Source organism: Cydia fagiglandana, chromosome 21 (genome assembly GCF_963556715.1).
Source record: "Cydia fagiglandana chromosome 21, ilCydFagi1.1, whole genome shotgun sequence".
Classification (NCBI taxonomy): Eukaryota; Metazoa; Arthropoda; class Insecta; order Lepidoptera; family Tortricidae; genus Cydia; species Cydia fagiglandana.
The window spans coordinates 4078123-4098977 of NC_085952.1; the positions used below are offsets into that span (position 1 = coordinate 4078123).

Genomic DNA, 20855 nt, shown 5'->3' on the forward strand with positions numbered 1-20855 from the left:
GTAAACAAAGTTTTGTACGGAACACTAACAAGTACGATTATGATCAAGACTGTTTCTTAAATCCAATTAGTTTACACCGAAATCAAGCAATGTTAGTATCTGGTATCCGGCCGGATAGCAGGTCACTATCCGGTATCCGGCCGGATAATAAAATAATGGCCGGTTAGACCGGATACCGGATAGTAACCGAATATCCGGTGCATCTCTAATCTCAATGTGCATAAGGAGTTATGTCATGTCAATAACGAATTTTAAAAATATGAATACCGCCTCAGGTAATACCTTGACTAGCTATTAGTGGGAACGCAATGTTTAAAACTATCGTCCTTTACATTCTTACTTTTTCAACGCAACGCAATTAAAATTTATGTACAGTTTGTAGGTAGTACTTTGTATAACTATACAGTAGGTATGTAATTCTTTGGTTATCGTTCCATTGCCTTTAATTACATATGTTTAAATTACTAAAAGACATAAACAGGAATATAAAACTAAAACTAACTACAATTAAAATAACTAAAACTAAAAATTTTAAATACCTATCAGAATTTGGTGCCTTCGGGAGGGTGCTCAACACGCAGGCAGCGTTCCCGCGCTGGATTGCGATGGCAATTCTCTGCGCGAGAAAGCTGCCCGCTCGGGGGTCGCCCGTTGCCTCCCTCAGCCATTTCCCGAGCGCCTTGAGGAGCATATGTGCGCCTCTGCCCCACGAACCAAGCGTCTCGACGCCAAATGCGACGAATTCGTATTGGGCGCCGAGACAGCTGTAACGCGGAAAAATAATTGGATTTTGCTCGTCTGTTATTGAAATTTCCTATGGGAGAGTCAATTTATTTTTCGCGATTTCGGTGTTGGTCCCATAGTAAAAGTTGCTTAGTATGACCTTAACATTAACGGGTTTGAGTAATTTTCGTTCAGTACATACTGTTTGATAGTAAAATCATACGGGCGGGTAGCAAGTGGTTATAATGTCCCATATAAAATAAATTTACAGCTAGCCTAGCTAAAAAAAGTCTGATGTCTCATAGGTACAGTCGCCATCAGATATATCTGAGCGGCCAAGGTGTTCACAATATCTGAACACGCACTCTAACGCCTTGACAATAGAGGCGTGTTCAGGTATTTGTGAGCACCTTGGCCGCTCCGATATATCTGATGGCGACTGTTCAGTAGGAAATATGGTCAGACATAACAAAGTACATATTGTATAGCCCTATAGAGCCGTCAAATACGCAATGCGACCTCCACGGCTACCACGACTTTGACACTGATATATTCGCTAACGTCTGCGTAACTTATTTTCTATACATCTCTCTCGCACTAATATGCCAGTACAAGCGAGATGCATAGACAGTAAATAACGCAACGCTATGTCCATGTCAGGTCAGTACAGTATCAAGCTCGTGGTTAGGCTACTTCTGTACCTATGTAAACCTTCAGAAGGTATACCTGCGTGCATTTGACTCGATACGCTGTGTTTATGTCGGCGGCCGATCGTAAGACCAGGCATATCGTGAAATTCCTAGGCATATCGTGAAACGTGACAATCTTTGTTTCGTTCCCTGAGTCGACGGAGCCCCGCTACGCGGGGTCCTATTTCTGGGCAGTTTGCCCTTCGGGCATCTGAAGCAACCTAACGAACCTATCCTACATGTATATTGGTTTAATGTGAGTATCGTCAAAACATTACACAGGAACATACGATCTGCCTGATCTTACGATCGGCCGCCGACATTTACATATTTAGAAACCCATAATGTTTAATATATAATGTTACGAGAATACATTTACATGACTATGATACTATACCTTTCTATACCCACTCCATAAATACATAAATAATCCATAAACTCCATAATGCTTGAATTGATTATAATATTTTTAAACGTAGGTAACATAGAGTTAAAGGAAATCTAGATTTAGATTTTAGATACTAGTATCTGCCCACGTCTTCATGCTGCGTGGATCATTTCCTGACAAAAACTAAGTATGTACGTAATTAAAATTGGCCTCATGCATGACTTTAAAAAAAAAGTTAAATCATTATTTATTTCGTTTGAACACCGGAAAAAATAAAAATACTTTTATAATCCTTCCCATATTACTAAAAATATTTTTAAATGTTGCGGGGATCTTTCTGTTTTACTCCAAATGAAGGCGTAATTAGAGTGACAGAGAAAAATGCTCGCAATTTGCGAAATTCTATTTTCGCGGTTATAGCCCAGCCAAAAAAATTTAGGTGTGATAATGCCAATCTTTCACTCTTGCTTGGTCTTAACAATTTGTTGAAACGAGTGACGTCATGTGACGTTTCGACTAATGGCGTTGCGTTTCGCTCACTAGCTTTTCGCGGGCAATTTTTTGTACTTTTATTTATTACTAGCTGTGCCCGCGGCTCCGCCCGCGTGGAATTCGGTCTGTGTCAGTAAGCGGCTAATTTCTAATCCTAATTTCTCTCCCTCTCCCCTGGAGGCATAACTTGAAGTAAAGTTGACAGATGGATATCCTAGAGGACTGTAGTCCAGATAAAATATTTTACACTTAGGTACCACTAAATAAAACTACACTCCAAAATCAATAATTTTTTTCGCCCTTATTAAAATTTTACACGTGATTTTAACGACAGAGTGTATATCGGATGATACAGTAAGGTATACGCGCGCGAGCGAAAGCGAAGCGGCCTGTCTGGCTAGAGCGCCACTCACCGTGGTCTTCTTCAGACTCCTGAGGAAGACGCGTGCCGTTTGTAACCTCAATGCGTTGCGAGACTTTTGCGAACGATTCGATTTTTTTCGGGAAGGCATGGAAATGTGTATAAAATGCGAGTCCCAAATCGTTTGACTCCGCAAACGGCCAGTGCCAGATTAAGATATTTTGTTGCCCTAAGCATTTCTAGACCATGGTGCCCCCTCTCCCTAGGGTCATCAAGTTTACATTGAATTTTTTTGGTAAATTGAGTGACGTTGATTGCCGCATTACAGCTGAGAATGGAAATCAGTCACATCATTTTATCACGAAAATTTACAGTGCTGCCGCAGTAACGTTGCAACAGAGTACCTAATGCTGCTGCAGTCGCCATATCTTAGAATGTAATTGAAAACGCGAGTGAAGCGAGCGCGAAATTATTTCGATATAAAAACGCATTTTGATAGACAGTTGTAAATTTTTACTTTTAGTATGGAAATCAGTCACATAATTTTATCACGAAAACTGACAGTGCTGTAGCAGTAACGTAGCAACAGAGTAATGGTGCTGCAGTCGCCACCTGAATGTCACCTTCATCATATGTTAGAAAGTGTTTGAAAACGCGAGCGAAGCGAGCGCGAAAATTTTTCAATAAAAAAAATGCAATTTGATAGACAGTTGTAGATTTTTACTTTTAGTATGGAAATCAGTTACATCATTTTATCACGAAAATTGACAGTGCTGCAGCAGTTACGTTACAACAGAGTAATGCTGCTGCATTCACCACCCGAATGGCACCTTTATCAGACCTTATAAAGTTATTAAAACGCGAGCGAAGCGAGCGCGAAAATTTTTCGATATAAAAAACACAATTTAATAGACAGTTGTACATTTTTACTTTTAGTCCCAATCAGGCGCGAATCCAGGACTTCATACAGATAAGGGATGGGACAGTTTTTTATTGGCTCGATATTTAAGGGTCTCAGCGAGGTTGTTTGATGCAAGAGAGGTGAAAAGATGCAAGAAAGCAGAGCTTGGAGTTGACCAAGTGAATTGAATTGGCGAAGTATGAGCAAGGCAGAAGGCCCAGCTGCGAAAGAGGAAAGCTTGGATTTGGATCCACGCCCAAGTGTAATTAAAGCAGGAGATCAACTTTGCCGTAAGGTAAGAAGGCCTCGCATAAGACCTAACGCCGAACTGCAAAAGAGTGGCTTATAATCACGTCTCTTCTACTGCTCGCTCTTTGGCTTCACTCGAAAGCGCTACTCGTTTAATTTTGTTGTATTATTAAATCAACATAATTATTCAATTTGTTGATATACGTACACTATGCGTACCCTCTCTTCTAAACTTAGAGTTAATTTGGCAAAATCCTTCCTCGGTGGCTTATTCATGACAAAACGTATTAAATTCAGCGCCATCTGTTAGTTTACCAGGGTACTCTATAGTGGTAGCACATATTTGAAAAAAGTTTGCCCCTCCTTCCTAAGTAGCGCCATAAGATTCAGGGGCAAACTTAAGTCAATCAAATGTTTTGGCTACCCCCCCCTTTTAGGGGTTGAATTTTTATAGCCTAAAACCTGGCCGGGGATTTTCTCGACAGATTAGTAAAGTTTCCATCAAAATCCATTGAGCCGTTTTCACGTGATGCGCGTTCAAATAAACAGACAAACAGATAAACAGATAAACAGACAAACAGACAAAAATTCTAAAAACTTTTGGAACGTGTTCTGTTATCGATTCTAAGTATCCCCAGCCAACTTTTTTTCAAATATCTTCCATGTACAGACTTTCGACCGTCTTCAGCTTTATTATATGTATAGATAGATTAGAAAGCCATTAAATTATAATTTAATACCCTAAATGCATTTGTAACATGATATAACAACAAACAAACATGATTTGCAACAAACCTCCAAATTAAAAATATTTCGATCGAATATAAACTTCATGCATGAAGCCCCCTCCAGACTATGTGCGTGAACCGCGGCGCGACGTCGCGGAGCGAACATATCGCGAAGTTGACGTATGACTCCACACTCGCACACTTCATGGCGATTTCGCAGTTTGGTTTGCGGCAATATGGCGGAAAAGCATCAGCTGATCGAGTTTAACTGTTAGTTATCTATGGCATCATACGTGATTTAGCTGTTTTTCCATTTTGTTTTATTGTAAAACCGTAAAATATAGCTGCTTAATATAATATAATTCATATTTATCTTGCCACAGAGGAGCCAAAATATTGTGTAATGTGGAGTCTTGCAAGTTCGCGCTTCGCGTCTCCTTTGACGCGGGCCGAAATACCGACAAAAAACGGAGAACAAGGCGCGAAGGCGTGAACAATCTGCGAAATCGACGCCACACTTGCGTTCGCGGCTTCGCCCGCGATTCACGCGCATAGTCTGGAGGGGGCTTGAGGCTAATTGCTAATATACTCTGCAAGGCTCTGTTTTAATGGGGTAAGTAATATAAGACATAAGAACTTATACTATAATATTCATATTATATACGCTCATATTGTATAATTTTGTTTTGTATACCGTTCAAGGTGTATAACGAACGTTAGATATAACATCAAAATATATACTTTTGTTAAGTATACCGTTATTTAAGTATAATATCATTGTATATAATGATCATTATGAATAACGTTCATAATATCTCAGATTTATAATGTATATTACTCAAATCATCTAACACCAAAATGCATAATGCTCATATTGTATAACCTAACCTACTTTTCTGGCAGCAGTTTGTTTTCTATTGGGGTCACAGTTCTAACCTAACCTAACCTACTTTTCTGGCAGCAGTTTGTTTTCTGTAGGGGTCGCAGTTCTAACCTAACCTAACCTACTTTTCTGGCAGCAATTTGTTTTCTGTAGGGGTCGCAGTTCTAACCTAACCTAACCTACTTTTCTGGCAGCAGTTTGTTTTCTGTAAGGGTCACAGTTCTAACCTAACCTAACCTACTTTTCTGGCAGCAGTTTGCTTTCTGTAGGGGTCGCAGTTCTAACCTAACCTACTTTTCTGGCAGCAGTTTGTTTCTGTAGGGGTCGCAGTTCTAACCTAACCTAACCTACTTTTCTGGCAGCAGTTTGTTTTCTGTAGAGGTTGCAGTTCTAACCTAACCTAACCTACTTTTCTGGCAGCAGTTTGTTTTCTGTAAGGGTCGCAGTTCTAACCTAACCTAACCTACTTTTCTGGCAGCAGTTTGTTTTCTGTAGGGTTCGCAGTTCTAATCTAACCTAACCTACTTTTCTGGCAGCAGTTTGTTTTCTGTAGAGGTTGCAGTTCTAACCTAACCTAACCTACATTTCTGGCAGCAGTTTGGTTTCTGTAGAGGTCGCGGTTCTACCCTAACCTACTTTTCTGGTAGCAGTTTGTTTTCTGTAGGGGTCGCAGTTCTAACCTAACCTAACCTACTTTTCTGGCAGCAGTTTGTTTTCTGTAGGGGTCGCAGTTCTAACCTAACCTAACCTACTTTTCTGGCAGCAGTTTGTTTCCTGTAGGGGTAGGAGTTATAACCTATTTAGTATATCATACGCTATTATATTTTATAATCAGTATACTAAAAGTATATACTATGATCGATATACGTTATGTATGTTATATAAACTGAATTTAGAGTATTTGAGTGTTATATAAAAAGTCATTATACAAAATGAGTATTATGTTAATTGACCGTTATTCCTAATAAAAATATTGATTTTGATGTTATAGCAGACGTTCATTATATCTTGTGAATGTTATTAATATGAAATTATATATTATGTAGTTATATCTCGTGGGACGCACCCGTTTTAATGCGCAATAAACATGCGCGAAATCATAATGCAGGTACTGCAAGTATAGGTGGACTGTGGGCCTTATAATGATGGCTCAAGTGACATCATTGCAGACTTCCTTGCCTTTATTGAACTGTAATTTTAGTAAACGTGCATTAAACGTGCCTTTTATGCGATGAATACACTGTTAGATACTATTAATACCCTCACCATGACTTTAAGGGTCCTACAGAATACCAGTTCGCCGGACGATATCAGCCTGTCAGATGTTCGGAGCTGTCAAATTTTGCGTTTTAAGTGGCCCACAGATTACCAGTTCGCCGGACGATATCAGCCTGTCAGTTAAACGCAGAAACGCAGTGACAGTTCCGAACAACTGGCCTGGACCCCTATTCGACAAGCGACGTTTGACGTATCGTGCAGGACCCCTATTCGACAAGCGACGTTTGACGTATCGTGTTGATGGAATCAACACTCAGTATGCAATAAAATCAACTGTTGATTTGACGTGGATGCGAAATCTGACAGTTGTACGTGTCGAATTTGGCCCCTGATCTCCCGTTGATGTGGGAAAAATCATAAGTTCTCGAATACGTACAATGTCAAAATTTTACATTAACAATCCACAGTTAGGGTGACAAGCAAACCAAACCGAACCACCCTTAGTTTAGAGTTGAGTTTTGGTTGTACCAAATGATATTATTCACTGTTGATGGAATCAACACTCAGTATGCAATAAAATCAACTGTTGATTTGACGTGGATGCGAAATCTGACAGTTGTACATGTCGAATTTGGCCCCTGGCTGGCCGAATTGGTAATCTGTAGGTCCCTTACCTAATTGACGGGCTGATATCGTCCGGCGAACTAGTACCTAACCTGTAGGTCCTTAATTGACAGGCTGATATCGTCCGGCGAACTGATAATCTGTGGGCCCCTTTATTCGGCCGTTATACGCTAGCGACTGCGTCAACTCAAACGCAGTGCATCTCGTTTGCACTAATGTCAGCACGAGGGAGATGCGTTGTGAGTCAGTTTACGCAGTCGTTAGCGAATATTTCAGTATCAAACTCGTAGTAAGGATATAAATAAAATTAGAGATGCAACGGATAGTTGTTTGGCCGAAATGTAAGTTTCGCAAGCCGAATATTCGGCCAGACCCGGGTGTTACAATAATAGTCGGATAGGCCCGATACCGGATAGTAACTGAATATCCGGTGCATCTCTAGATAAAACAGAGGTTTAATCATTGTATTACGAATGGATATTTTTTTCTTACCTAGTCTTATTACTTTTAGCAAACCTATGCGTCCTCTGCACTGGGCTCAGTATCGCCTGGCCGTCTCCAGTCCTCGTCAAGCTTAGCAGGAATGACACCACCACCCTGCCGAGACCTGTTACCGAATCTGAGGGCTCTTGGATCGTCTCCGTTGGCTTCTTGACGGGGGGATTAGGTGATTACCTATCCTAATTATTTTCAGCAAATCTATAGATGCGTCATTTGCACCGGACCACTGTAAAGCAACGCCATACTTGCGATTGGGCAAGAGAATGGCTGTTTTTCGACGATAACTTTTTACTGTCTCTACAAATTTGTAAACTTTAGCAAGGACATTGGGAATCTGTTCAGCACTTTTTCTCCCAAATTTTACGATTTTTTGTCAACACTACAAAAAGTTATAATCGAAAAACAGAAAACATTCATGTTCAACCACGAGTATGGCGTCGTTTCACAGTGCGGGATCAGCATCGCCTGGCTGTCTTCAGTCCTCGTCAAGCTCAGCAGGAATGACACCACCACCCTGCCGAGACCTGTCACCGAATCTGAGGGCTCTTGGATCGTCTCCGTTGGCTTCTTGACGGGAGGATTAGGTGAATATCTGTTTTGGCTCAGCGATCCAAAAAAAAATCTTGGTCTCCGAAACGAGAGCGTGCTACCCGTCCCGATCCTGCGCAACTACCTGCCAGTTACTGACGCGAAGCTGAAGCAGATCCGCTGTCACACTGTCTTCCCAGTGATAACTGGGTCGACCCACCGGGCGGCCACCAGTCGGTTATCCCCAGAACGCCCTTTTGACAGCCCGAAAATACGTAAACTCTTACGTATCAAGCTACTAGAATTTGTTCAAATTATTTTTATTGTTTGAATATATTTTGATTTGGATTAGGTAGAAACATTAATATATAAATTATAAACTGAAATAGATATCATTATACGAAAAAGAAGTGATCAAAACCTTCAGTGCCCCGGGCTGAAATCGAAACAGCGTCTTCTGAATTCGCGGCAGAAGCCTTGACCACTAAGCGCCACTTGCATCATCCCACTAACCCGGAGTTAACTGATTAAACTGTTAACCCAGTGTCAAATTGTACCGTTAACCATGGTAACTCCTGTTAACCCCTGGTTAGTGGGATTGTCTAAGTTGCTAAGTATATGACATCTATTACGATTAAAGATGACTTAAAAAAAAACTGCCCTATCCAATTATTTCTTTCCAGCAAACTTCCTAGCATGTTTCCTCGTCGACCGCATAGGCCGCAAGTACTGCGTCATCATCAGCTACGTGCCTCGCATCATCATGTGCGTCGCCTTGACATTCGCCTCCGAACTCTGGGTCGTGTTGCTGGGCAGAGCCTTGAGTGGACTGTGTGATGCTATCACGTTTACTGTGGTTCCTATGTATGCTTCGGAGATCGCTAGTGTGAGTACAGATTATTGCTTGACTTGACAGGAGTACTAATGTGTCCCTGAATATAGTCATTTTACTTTCATTATGTTGCTGTTGATATAAAATATTAATATTATCGCCATTTACTCGACTATAGGCCAAAGGTATGGTGCAATCGAGGGATGGCGCCATAACCTTCAGCCTGTTCTCGAGTAGATGGCGTTAATATTAATATTTAACAAGTTGACACATATCAGTGAATATCAATAATGATCAAAGTCAAATGGCGTTCTAAAGGGGCCCACTGACTATCAGTCCGCCGGACGGTATCGGCCTGTCAGTTGTTCGGAGCTGTCAAAATTTTGTTGTAACTGACAGGCCGATACCGTCCGGCGGACTGATAATCAGTGGGGCCCCTAACAGTTTTAATCGTCTGTCGAAAGATGACAGACAATGTACTGTAGCCACGTACCTAATTTACCATGACAGTAACTCTGTATTTCAAATTGTCTCTCTAGTACAGTCAGCCAAGAAAGTGGTTTACCACTTTTCAGCTTTATCAATCAGATAATAGAGTCGAAAGTGGTAAACCACTTTCTTGGCTGACTGTACCTACTAAATATATTATCCTTGTTCCGCTTACCATTGATTTTTTAATTGCATTGAATTCCTTTTGTTCGTTTTTTTTTGTTATCACACGAATAAGATTGACTATAAATTTATGAGTGCAATAAGTGATTCGCATTCTCCACACGATTTATGGGGAATTGATGTATCGACATAAATAAACGTCACATTTTAATTCCACGAGTCAGTCAAGTCAGGAAAAATACATTTGCAAAAAACAAGATTGAATTAAACATTGACATGATTTAATTATACTTAGTAGGTAAGGATAAAAATAGCTAACACTATTAGGTATTGTACCTAATTAAAATAAACCGTTGTAAAACCAGTTTTATAGTTCGTTTTTCTAGCAATAAAGACTACACGATTATATGTGTCTTTTAATTGAAAAAAAAAACAACGGGTTGCACTCCGGGAGTGCCAGCAGAAGTGAAAACTCAATGACATTGTAACAGTTTTTCGATCAGGTCACGTGACACCTGTCGCGAGTTTAACACTTTTTCCCCATCACAAAAAGTGCATAGCGCCGTTAAAGAAGTTTTCACTTCAAAACACTTTTTAGGGTTCCGTGCCCAAAGGGTAAAACGGGACCCTATTACTAAGACTTCGCTGTCCGTCCGTCCGTCTGTCCGTCTGTCTGTCACCAGGCTGTATCTCACGAACCTGATAGCTAGACAGATGAAATTTTCACAGATGATGTATTTCTGTTGCCGCTATAACAACAAATACTAAAAACAGAATAAAATAAAGATTTAAATGGAGCTCCCATACAACAAACGTGATTTTTGACCAAAGTTAAGCAACGTCAGGAGTGGTCAGTACTTGGATGGGTGACCGGTTTTTTTGCTTTTTTTTTGTTTTTTTTTGCATTATGGTACGGAACCCTTCGTGCGCGAGTCCGACTCGCACTTGCCCGGTTTTTAAAAGTACCTAACTATTACTTATGAAAGTAAAAGAATGTAAATAATTGTATATTATTATGATTCATAATTGTTACATATTTGCCGTGACTTATTTTTCAAAAGATAAGACAAAGATAAAAGATATTTATTCGTGATGTTCACAAAAGTGTTTTTCTACAAAAACACGTCAATATTGTTTACCTTTTTTCTAATGCTAAAAAAAAGGAAAAAGATGTTATATCTTAAAAAAACACAAATCGATAGAATATGCCAAATCCAAAAAACAGTTCTGGACCTGTTTTTTTTTTCTTACAGAAAGAAGTGCGCGGTTCCCTAGGAACCTTCCTCCAAATATTCTCGTCCCTCGGGATCCTGATCATGCTGTGCGCTGGACCCTTCTTAGAGTACTTCACATTAAACGTCATGATGCTAACCTTTGCTGTTGTCACGTTGGTGCCGATGTTTTTCTTGCCTGACAGCCCTTACTTCCTGTACTCTAAAGGTAAGATGGCCCCTTCTTAAGAGGCCCACATATTACCAGTTCGCCGTACGATATCAGCCTGTCAGTTAAACGCAAAAGGTGACAGTTCCGAACAACTGACAGGCTGATATCGTCCGGTGAACTGGTAATCTGTGGGCCCCTTCTTAGAGTACTTGACTTTAAACGTCATGATGCTAACATTTGCTGTCGTCACGTTGGTGCCGATGTTTTCTTGCCTGACAGACCTTACTTCTTGCACTCTAAAGGTAACGCTGGTGCAGTCATAATCCGAATGATACCTTAAGGCGTATTCCTTTAATTTACATGTCCAAGTATTCTCTAATAGAATTGTTAGTTACCTACTCGCTTTTAATTTGAAAAGCAGTTTTGCTTTTTATTTGAAAATAATTATATCAATACTGTGAATAATAATTAATGTTACGATATTGCACTCATGTTTTCCTTTGATATCAATTAATTTGTCATTTACACAAGTTTGAAGCGTGGCTTTGGCTATAATTATAATTATGTATCTCGTTATATTCCGAAGATCAACACTATTGCTATGATGAAACTAACAGGGGCTAGGAATTTATATACACGGTGGCTAAAAAATAACTGCATTCCCGTTGCCATGGAGATTTTGGGATTATACTGAGCAACTTTTACTATGGGACCCCGAAACCGGGAAAAAATTTTGGCTGTTTCATACATTTTGGTCGGTCAATTATCAATGGGAGGGTAAATTTTTTTTTCGCGATTTCGGGGTTGGTCCCATTGTAAAAGTTGCTCAGTATAATCCCAAAACCTCCCTGGCAACGGGAATGCAGTTATTTTTTATCCATCCTGTAGAATAAGACGTTACAGGTACAGGCTCGATTTTTTATTGAATATTGCCCTTTTTATTGCTCGTGCATGTGTAGTAGCAGTAGGTATCCTGTTGTCCATTCTAAAAGTAATAAAATCTTCGTTTTCAGGTCGTACTGATGAAGCTTTAAAAGTTCTCCTTTACCTTCGCGACACAGAAACTGCTGCCAAAGAGGAATTGAAAGAGTACTCTCTATCCGGGAACGAAGAGAAAATCACTGCACGCGAGTTACTAAGCGATAGGATATTCTTAAAATCTGCCTGCATTGGTATTGTTTTTGGGGCCGGTTTACAGTTAGTCGGGTTTAACGCAGTTTCTTTTTATTTGCAAACTGTATTGGAATCTACGCAAACGAGTGTTAGACCAGAGATAGCGTCTGGGGTGATTGGGTCTATTCAGTTATTGGCAGCGTTTTCGGCGACATTAGTGACTGATCGGTTTGGGAGGAAGCCGATTTTGGCTTCGACGCTGGCTGGACAAGCTGTGGGGATGGTAAGTGTATTTAATGACTTTGTACAGTTTCATGAGTTCATGACCTATTTAAATTCTTCGAAATCGACTAAACTATCGTAGCATTGATTTTTCTACATACTCGAAAATAGCTTTCGATTTGGACTTATAATCTAGAATTAAGATCTAGGGGCAGACCTAGAACAAGATGAAAGGATGTAGTGTTAAAGGACATGAGTGACTGTAAGTTATCCGAGGATGATGTCGTGGAAAGGGCGAAGTCAAAAAGGTTAAGCAGGAAAGCTGACCCCGCCACCATGTGGGATAGATAGTTAGCTAGGAAGAGAGAGGGATTTCAAGGATTTACTTAAATCATACTTAAGGATGACTCACGCTAGAATCCGGGCCGTGGCGTCCGGCATGCCAGTGTTCTATAGAAAGCATTACGTGATCACCTATCACCCGTTATAGGAAACCGTGTGTCTCACGGGAGTTTTATAGTTAAAATTACAAATAACTTAGTTAATTTGTTTAGACACTGTGTACATTTTACAATTCCAGGTTGGACTTGGCGTATTCTTTAAGCTGAAAGACGCTGGTCCAGTCACCGGATTCCTCAACTATGTGCCTCTCATATCGTTAATCCTGGTGGTCTACTGCTTCAGTGCCGGTACGTTAAAGTTTCTACTAATGATAGATAGACATTTAATGGATATAAAATGTGACATGACAGTAAAAAAAAAAATCGTAAAAATACTTAAAATTAAAGTAACTGATGACATGACACGCTTGATCATGAAAGACAATGTTGGGTAGAGAAACTGTTTTCAATCTTGACTTGATCACTAATTTTCCTTGCGATTTGTATAGAGCGAGAGAGAGATTGTCTTATGTATAGAGCTTATTAACACACACACACATTATGGCGGCTAACCCCGCAGTGTCAGGAAGCGGCCGCGGAACCGCCGGAACTTGACACCCTTCGGCCAAAACCCCTCCTTATTGAAGGTCGCTAAGGTTGCTTTCTTTTTCAGGTCTTGGCTCTCTATCCTGGGGTCTTCTGGCGGAGCTCTTTGAAGGCCGGACCCGCGCCGTAGGCGTCACCATCAGCATGCTAACTTCTTTAGTCTTCATCTTCTTAACAGTCAAGTACTTTGCTCTCGTGACAACTATGATTGGCGCACCAACAACCTACGGCATCTTTAGTGTTAATTGTGTGCTCATGTGTCTGTTTGTGTGTTTCTGTGTACCGGAGACAAAAGGGAAGACCATTGCCGAGATTCAGACGGCTTTGGGGGCAAAACCGAAAATTGATAGTGAGAAGCAGGTAGAAAAGTTTTAGATTTGGAGTCGAATTTCAACCATAGATAAAATTAAGATTGACATAGACAAACTGAAAATTTATAATTTACCTAATAGAAAGAAACTAATGTCAAGATAAATACGAGTAGGTATACAAATACAAATACAAATAATTTATTGAGAAAAGTATAGTACAGTGGTTGTTCTTAAAGACTAAGAATTTATATAGAGACAAGTGGTTTACAAATGCCTGAACTAGGATTCCCTGTATCTACATGTATTGATCAGCACCTACAGTTTAGGCAAAAAATTCACGAAATATGTTAATTTATTACTTTGTTTGGACTAGAATAAATGAAAAATAGGAAAATAGTTGTAAGCTGCGCGACAAAATACCCGATAGAGTTAGACCAAGAAAAGTCTGCAGCGATTTTGATAGCAGTGCAAGTGTTATAATGTATACGTCATAATTTCATAGCAGTTTGACACTTAAAATAACACTTGCATTGCGTGTGCTATCAAAATCTTTGCAGACTTTTCTAGGTCTAACTCTACCTACATAGTTGAGTTCTCAAGTGATAAATACATGACACAAAATACTGTCTACAAATTATTTTTAAAGAAAATCACGATACCTATTAATAACGTTGATGTACCTAAGCAAATGTATATATTTATTTTATTATGTGATAATCTGTATAATATACAGATATATATATTTATAATATTTAGGTATAACTAAGTGAAGTTCGAATTTATGTAGCGAAGATTTGCTATTATAGATAACGACATTCCTAATACGTAGGTACCCAAGTTTCTAAATTAGTTTTTTTTTCAATTTAGATTTCTAAATATACTTAAGGCCCTAAGGGTTATAAGTAGGTATGTACATTCTAGCGCTGAAGCGATGTCTGTGTATGGGAATTATAGTCTGGCAACCCATTTCCGTCAATAAATATTTAAAGGCGGCAAATTTAAAAATACCCCATAACTCATAGAACAAATGAATGTCATTATCAAACTGCAGAACGGGGCTTAATCGCGTATTTAAGTTTTAAGATTTACCTCCGACGTTTCGAGGACGGCGTTGTCCCCGCGGTCTCGGAAAAGACTGGCTCAAGTTGACATCAACATCTTCTAGCTGACAAATGAATGTCGCAAAAAGTGAGTTTGCCAGAGTAATTAATATATATTATATATACAATGTGATATGTTTTCACCACTGTAGCTTTAGTTTAGTGCAAATTATGAGAAATATTTAATTAGAATTATAATAATATTTAATGATATATCATTACGCTATGTGAATGTTGAGCCATTTAGGGTCCTCGCTAAATGTAAAAATGTAAGTAAACAAAAAGTTTTGTGTATGTAGGTATGGCACGGCTCACCCGGTATTGTATTATTTGTATTATTTTAGCTCTAAATAGGTAACATATTGTCTTGCATGGTAGGTTTTAATGAAAATTGGACCTTAACATTAGTATTTAAGTCCTGTTACTAACACTTATATGGGTCTTGTCTGAAATAAATGATTATTTAATTTAATTTAAATTGGTTGTTTAATACTTACGCTATGGATTGTCCAATTTAGCTAGAACCCTAAATAGCTCAACAATCTAGAAGCGTGACTGTAGGTACCTATAGCCATTTAGTTCTCAATATAAATAAATAAATAATAAATATTAAACACACTTTTACACAGATCTATCTAGTCCCACGGTAAGCTCAATAAGGCTTGTGTTGTGGGTAGGCACTAGACGACGATATGTTAAATAACATAAAGTGTCTGACATATTATTAATACATAGAATTTTAATATAATTTTTCAATCTAATGTAATGTATGACGTGCTAAATGTAATGTATATTACATGGTCAATAAATTATCTTATCTTATCTTATCTTATCTTAATAGTTATGTAAGTGAACCCAGTATTAAATAATAAAATATTTATACTTGTATCTTGATTTTTCATATCTGCCTTTGCCTATAGAGAGAGACCAAGATACCCTCTGCAGCGATTTCGGTAGCCCAGACTGTGCAAGTGTTATTTTAAACGTCAAACTTCTATGCAAAATGCGCTATGCGTCCCCGAGTACGTTCCATCGTGGCTAAAACTCCACTAAATGGCGCACGCCACGAACGCCTCCCCGTTCCCTTACGTGGCTCCGTTTCGAATATGGCGCTAAAACAAATACCCGATACCCTTTCTGGACACCTTGTACAACGTTTTAAATACAGTACATTTATGGCCCTTTAAATTTTCGACATAGACAGGTAAAGTGCTACTTAGGGTAGTGTAAAATTTTAAAATGGTCGAAGATTTGAATACGATTCGTAGGTAGGTAGGTACCTTTATTTCCAGATGACAGGAACTCTATAGTGTTTTATATTTAAGAAGGAAAGACCTGGATATTCATTGCAGTTGTTTATTTCAGGAAGCCATCTTCAGTACAAATCCAATTCTAATTCTAAACATATTCAAAACATAGACATTCGTATAAAAACTATGAAACCATAAACAATACGGCCAGTATGAATCATGCCCCTTTTTAATGAAAAATAAAACGCCTCATTGACGTTGACGTGACAGGTGACATTTGACATGACTGGTCATACTGTAAACAGAAATTTTACAAGTTATTTTTTTATCGAAACAATCCTTATAATTAAATACATCTGTGAATAAATGTTAACACAAGTTAAGATAAGTGTAAATTATACCATTGATATTGGACGACAAAGCAATGTTATTTATAAGATGTACGGATTATAGAGTAAACCAGTATTGTTGTAATTCCTATTAAAGTTATAAATCTAATCGTTTTGGTTTAATTACTTGCCTACCTGTTCTAGTAGTATAGTTACCAGTAGGTACTCTACGTATAACAGTGTCAGTTATAGGAATATTAGGAATATTGGGACTATTGGCACAACTAGGAATATTGGGACTGTTAGGTGCACAATTAGGTGTTGAAGAATGAAATGAATGTTGGCTTTTGGAACTATTGGCATTTGGTGTTGAACATAAAAACGAATGTTGATTTTGATCAGAATTAAAAGCATAAGTATCATGGTTATTATTTTCATGATCATTAGTATTATTGATACTTATACACTCACTATCAGACTCAAAAGGATAAGAATCATAGTTATCATCATTATTTTCAAAATCTCTAATATTAGTCCGAGTTACACATCCACTGTTCTGTGGACGATAAATATGTTGCTGATTGCGTCTATATAAAACATTATCACTATCTTTAATGATATATGAGCGAGGATGATCAGCCTTAGATACTATTCTACCTTTATGCCAGTTATTATCAGTAGGTTTTTTCTTGAAATAGACATAATCATTATCATTCAAAGGGAGAGACATCCTAGCATGTTGATTGTAGTAAGATCTTGTTTTATCTAAATTTACCTTCTTATGTTCCAAATGTTCCTTAAAGTTTACTACTTTGGGCTTTAAAACAGTGGCTTTAGCCGGTAGTTTTGTTCTTAGTTGCCGCGACATAAGTAATTGAGCAGGAGAGCTAAGATTTCCTCTTGGGGAATTCCTATACTGCAGTAGACCAATATAAGGATCTGTTCCTGATTCATCACATTTTTTGAATATATTTTTTACAATCCTAACACTAACTTCAGCGAGACCATTAGACCTTGGCAAGTATGGACTTGAAGTAATATGTTCAAATTCCCAATTTATTGAAAAAGCTTTGAAAGCTTGAGAGTTGAATGGTGGACCATTATCGGTAAGAAGTTGCAATGGAACACCATGGCGAGCAAAGATAGACTTTAAGTTAGTAATAACAGCATTACTATCACTGCCTTTCTGTAAATGAGCGACTTCAATGTAATTGGAATAACTATCCACAACAAGTAAGTATTTTTTGGACTTATAGTCAAACAAATCTGCAGCTACCTTTTCCCACGGATATATAGGTTGTTCATGCGACATCATTGGATCTTTAGGCTTATTATTCATGAACATAAGGCAATATTCACATTGTTTTATCTTTGACTCTATATCGCTATTGATGTTGGGCCAGTAGACTGTACCTCTAGCTTGACCTTTGGTTTTCTCAATACCTAAATGACCTTCATGTAAAATAGAGAGCATTTCAGATCTCAAAGACATGGGAATGACAACACTTTGACCTTTAAAAACTAAGTTATTAATAACATGAATCTCATCTCTGATGTTCCAATATGGAGAGACAATAGGATCAATTTCCTTTTTAGAATTAGGCCATCCATTTTTGAAGTAAAGTTTCAGTTTTTGTAAAGATTCATCTTTATTAGTGTGTTCAAGGATTTTATTCAACTTGTCTTTAGTAATAGCCAAATGAGAAGTTAATAAATTGACATGAATTTCTACATCTTTTTCTAAATCATTGAAATTGAATTCACAATTAGACTCATCTTGTACAGGAGCTCGAGATAAGGTATCAGAGATATACATTTCTGACCCTTTAGTATAAGAAACTACTAAATGATATGCTTGTAAGGCAATCATCATGCGTTGTAGTCTAGCAGGAACCTCGGCTAATGGTTTTTTGAATAAGGTCACCAGCGGTTGGTGATCGGTCTCTACATGAACAGTGTTACCATATAAATACTGATGGAATTTCTTGGCACCAAATAAGATGGCAAAAAGTTCTTTTTCTATTTGTGCATAGTTTTCTTGAGACCTGGTAAGGGACTTAGACGCATAAGCTATTGGATTTCTCCCATGAAAAATCACAGCACCGACGGCAGACTTTGAAGCATCAACTGACATTCTTATGGGCTTCTTTAAATCAAAATGAGTAAGGACTGGTGCTTTACAAATTAAAGACTTTAGCTTACCAAATTGTTTTTCATGAGATTCTGACCATTGCCAAATATTTTCTTTCTTTACCAAATCTCTAAGAATACTAGTTTCCTCAGCTAAATTTGGAATGTATTGACCTAGGTAATTTACCATTCCTAGGAATCGTTGCAATTCCTTGACATTTGTTGGACTAGGCATTTCGGTAATGGCTTTTATTTTTGACTTATCAGGAGAAATGCCATCTTTGTTGAACATATGACCCACATAGTACACTTCAGACATATTAAATTGACATTTTGACCTATTGAACTTGATGTTCACTTCCTGTGCTCTTTTTAAGAGATTGGCTAATCGTTCGTCATGCTCAGCTTGCGTTTTACCAAAAACTAATAAATCATCTATAAATATCTGAACACCAGGCAAGTCACCAAATAATTGCACCATAGTTCTGTGAAAGATTTCAGAACTTGAATTAATTCCGAAAGGTAAACGAAGGAATTTGTACCTGCCAAATGGGGTATTGAATGTGCATAAATCGCTACTTTCCTCGTCTAAAGGTATCGTCCAGAATCCTGAGCTAGCATCTAACTTGCTGAAAACTGTTGCACCAGCTATATTTGATCGCAAATCGTTAAAAGTAGGAAACGTATAGTGAGGTCTTTTTATAGCTTCATTCAAGCTACGTGGATCTAAACATACACGAAGGGTACCATTTGCTTTTTCGACTACGACAATAGAGTTGACCCAATCAGTGGGCTTTTCAATTTTTTCAATGACATTTAATTTTTCCATTTTATTTAATTCTTCTTTTAGACGCGTTTGCAAAGCAAAAGGTATTCTTCTAGTGGCACTAATCTTAGGTTTGACACTAGGATCCACATCCAAATGAGCTTTTACTGGTAGACAACCTAGACCTTCAAATAAATTTGGATATTTATCAACGACATTGGGTACTGACCTTGACTTTGAAGATTTTAGACACGACTTTTTAGGATTTTGACTGACCTTTTGTTCTTCAATGTTTAATACCCTTTTGACTATCCCAAATTCATCAATGGTTTGTTGTCCAATAATGGTTCGACTTACAATATCTGCTACCACAAAATAGACCGTTGCTGTTTCATTGTTGGAAAATGTGCATTTTAAGTAGCATCCTCCAACAATGGGTATTTTGTTACCTGTGTAAGAATAAAGTTTATGATTAGCACTAATGATAGGTACATTTTTATCCAAGTCTTCAAGTACGAATCTAGAAATAACATTGATTTCAGCACCTGTGTCAATCTTACATGGCAAAGTTTTGTTGTTTACTTTTAAGTTCATTGTCCATTTACTTTTATAGGAAGGGTTATCTATGCTTGCTATGATATAGATATCATTATCCCTGCGGATGCTTACCATGTTGACATTCTTGTTGAAGAAACAGCACTTTTCGTAGTGGTTACTACGCTTACAAATCCTGCAAGTGACTCCTTTAGCTGGACACCTAAAACGATGTATCTGCCCACAGCGTGTGCATGTGCTCGTACGCGTGTTGCTGGGACTTCTGTTTTCACGACGGTAGTTATTGCTGGGACTTCTGTTTTCACGACGGTAGTGGTTGTTTCCGTTTGACGTTGACGTTCTTCGAGACTGTGACATGCTTCTTCCAGTTGAGCTATTACGACGATGCTGCTGACGGTATGATTTTGAAACTGAATATGGCTACTTTTCTATTTTCCGGGAAGTCGTCGAGTTTGTTTGCTTCAGTATAAATTTCGAATTTCTGTTTCCATATTCTCCATTTTTCTGGCACTTGACTGTCGATTTTTAGCGGTTTAATCGACCCAATTATTGCTACGTCTTTGGCATGGCGTTCTTCTTCATTTTCAGACTCATCTTCTGACACCATGTTTTATATTTAAGAAGGAAAGACCTGGATATTCATTGCAGTTGTTTATTTCAGGAAGCCATCTTCAGTACAAATCCAATTGGGTAGGTAAAGTTTTTTGAAGATAGGCAAATTATATTTTTTCCCGATAGTATTCATTATAGCGATCACGGAAATGCAGCTCTTTTATTTTTATATCATTTTATTGATTAAATATAATTTTTTAAATGATCGATATGACGTTTGTGAGGTGAAATGGCAGACTCGAGTAATTAATTCCTTGGCGCGTAGTAAATGGGACGAGATAGAAAAAAAATCGATGTCAACTGTCAGTGTCACTTAGCTCTCATTCCCGAAAAATAACGGACAAGCCTCATGTTACCTTGCGAATTGCT

At 38.2% G+C, this 20855-nt stretch overlaps 2 protein-coding genes across 2 annotated transcripts in view; one reads left to right on the forward strand and one right to left on the reverse strand.

The window, feature by feature from the left end:
* Positions 1–15322, forward strand: part of LOC134675181 (facilitated trehalose transporter Tret1-like) — a 51974-nt gene extending 36652 nt beyond the window's left edge. Inside the window, exons 2-7 of the mRNA XM_063533379.1 lie at positions 7768–7923; positions 8969–9171; positions 10983–11169; positions 12126–12508; positions 13028–13136; positions 13501–15322. Coding sequence (XP_063389449.1) covers positions 7768–7923; positions 8969–9171; positions 10983–11169; positions 12126–12508; positions 13028–13136; positions 13501–13808 — 1346 coding nt within the window. The 3' untranslated portion in view covers positions 13809–15322. The remainder of the gene's footprint in view (positions 1–7767; positions 7924–8968; positions 9172–10982; positions 11170–12125; positions 12509–13027; positions 13137–13500) is intronic.
* A 1258-nt stretch (positions 15323–16580) lies between these two features.
* On the reverse strand, positions 16581–20346 carry LOC134675359 (uncharacterized protein K02A2.6-like). The gene is made up of 2 exons (XM_063533570.1): positions 19989–20346; positions 16581–19768 (listed from the first exon to the last, which is right to left on the reverse strand). The coding sequence occupies exon 2, from the start codon at positions 19380–19382 to the stop codon at positions 16581–16583; it is 2802 nt and encodes a 933-aa protein (XP_063389640.1). The 5' UTR covers positions 19383–19768; positions 19989–20346.
* Between the last annotated feature and the right edge of the window lie 509 nt (positions 20347–20855).

Bases quoted from the DNA above. Each gene is read 5' to 3' on its own strand.
- LOC134675359 (XM_063533570.1), bottom strand. From the start codon at position 19,382: ATGGAAAAATTAAATGTCATTGAAAAAATTGAAAAGCCCACTGATTGG.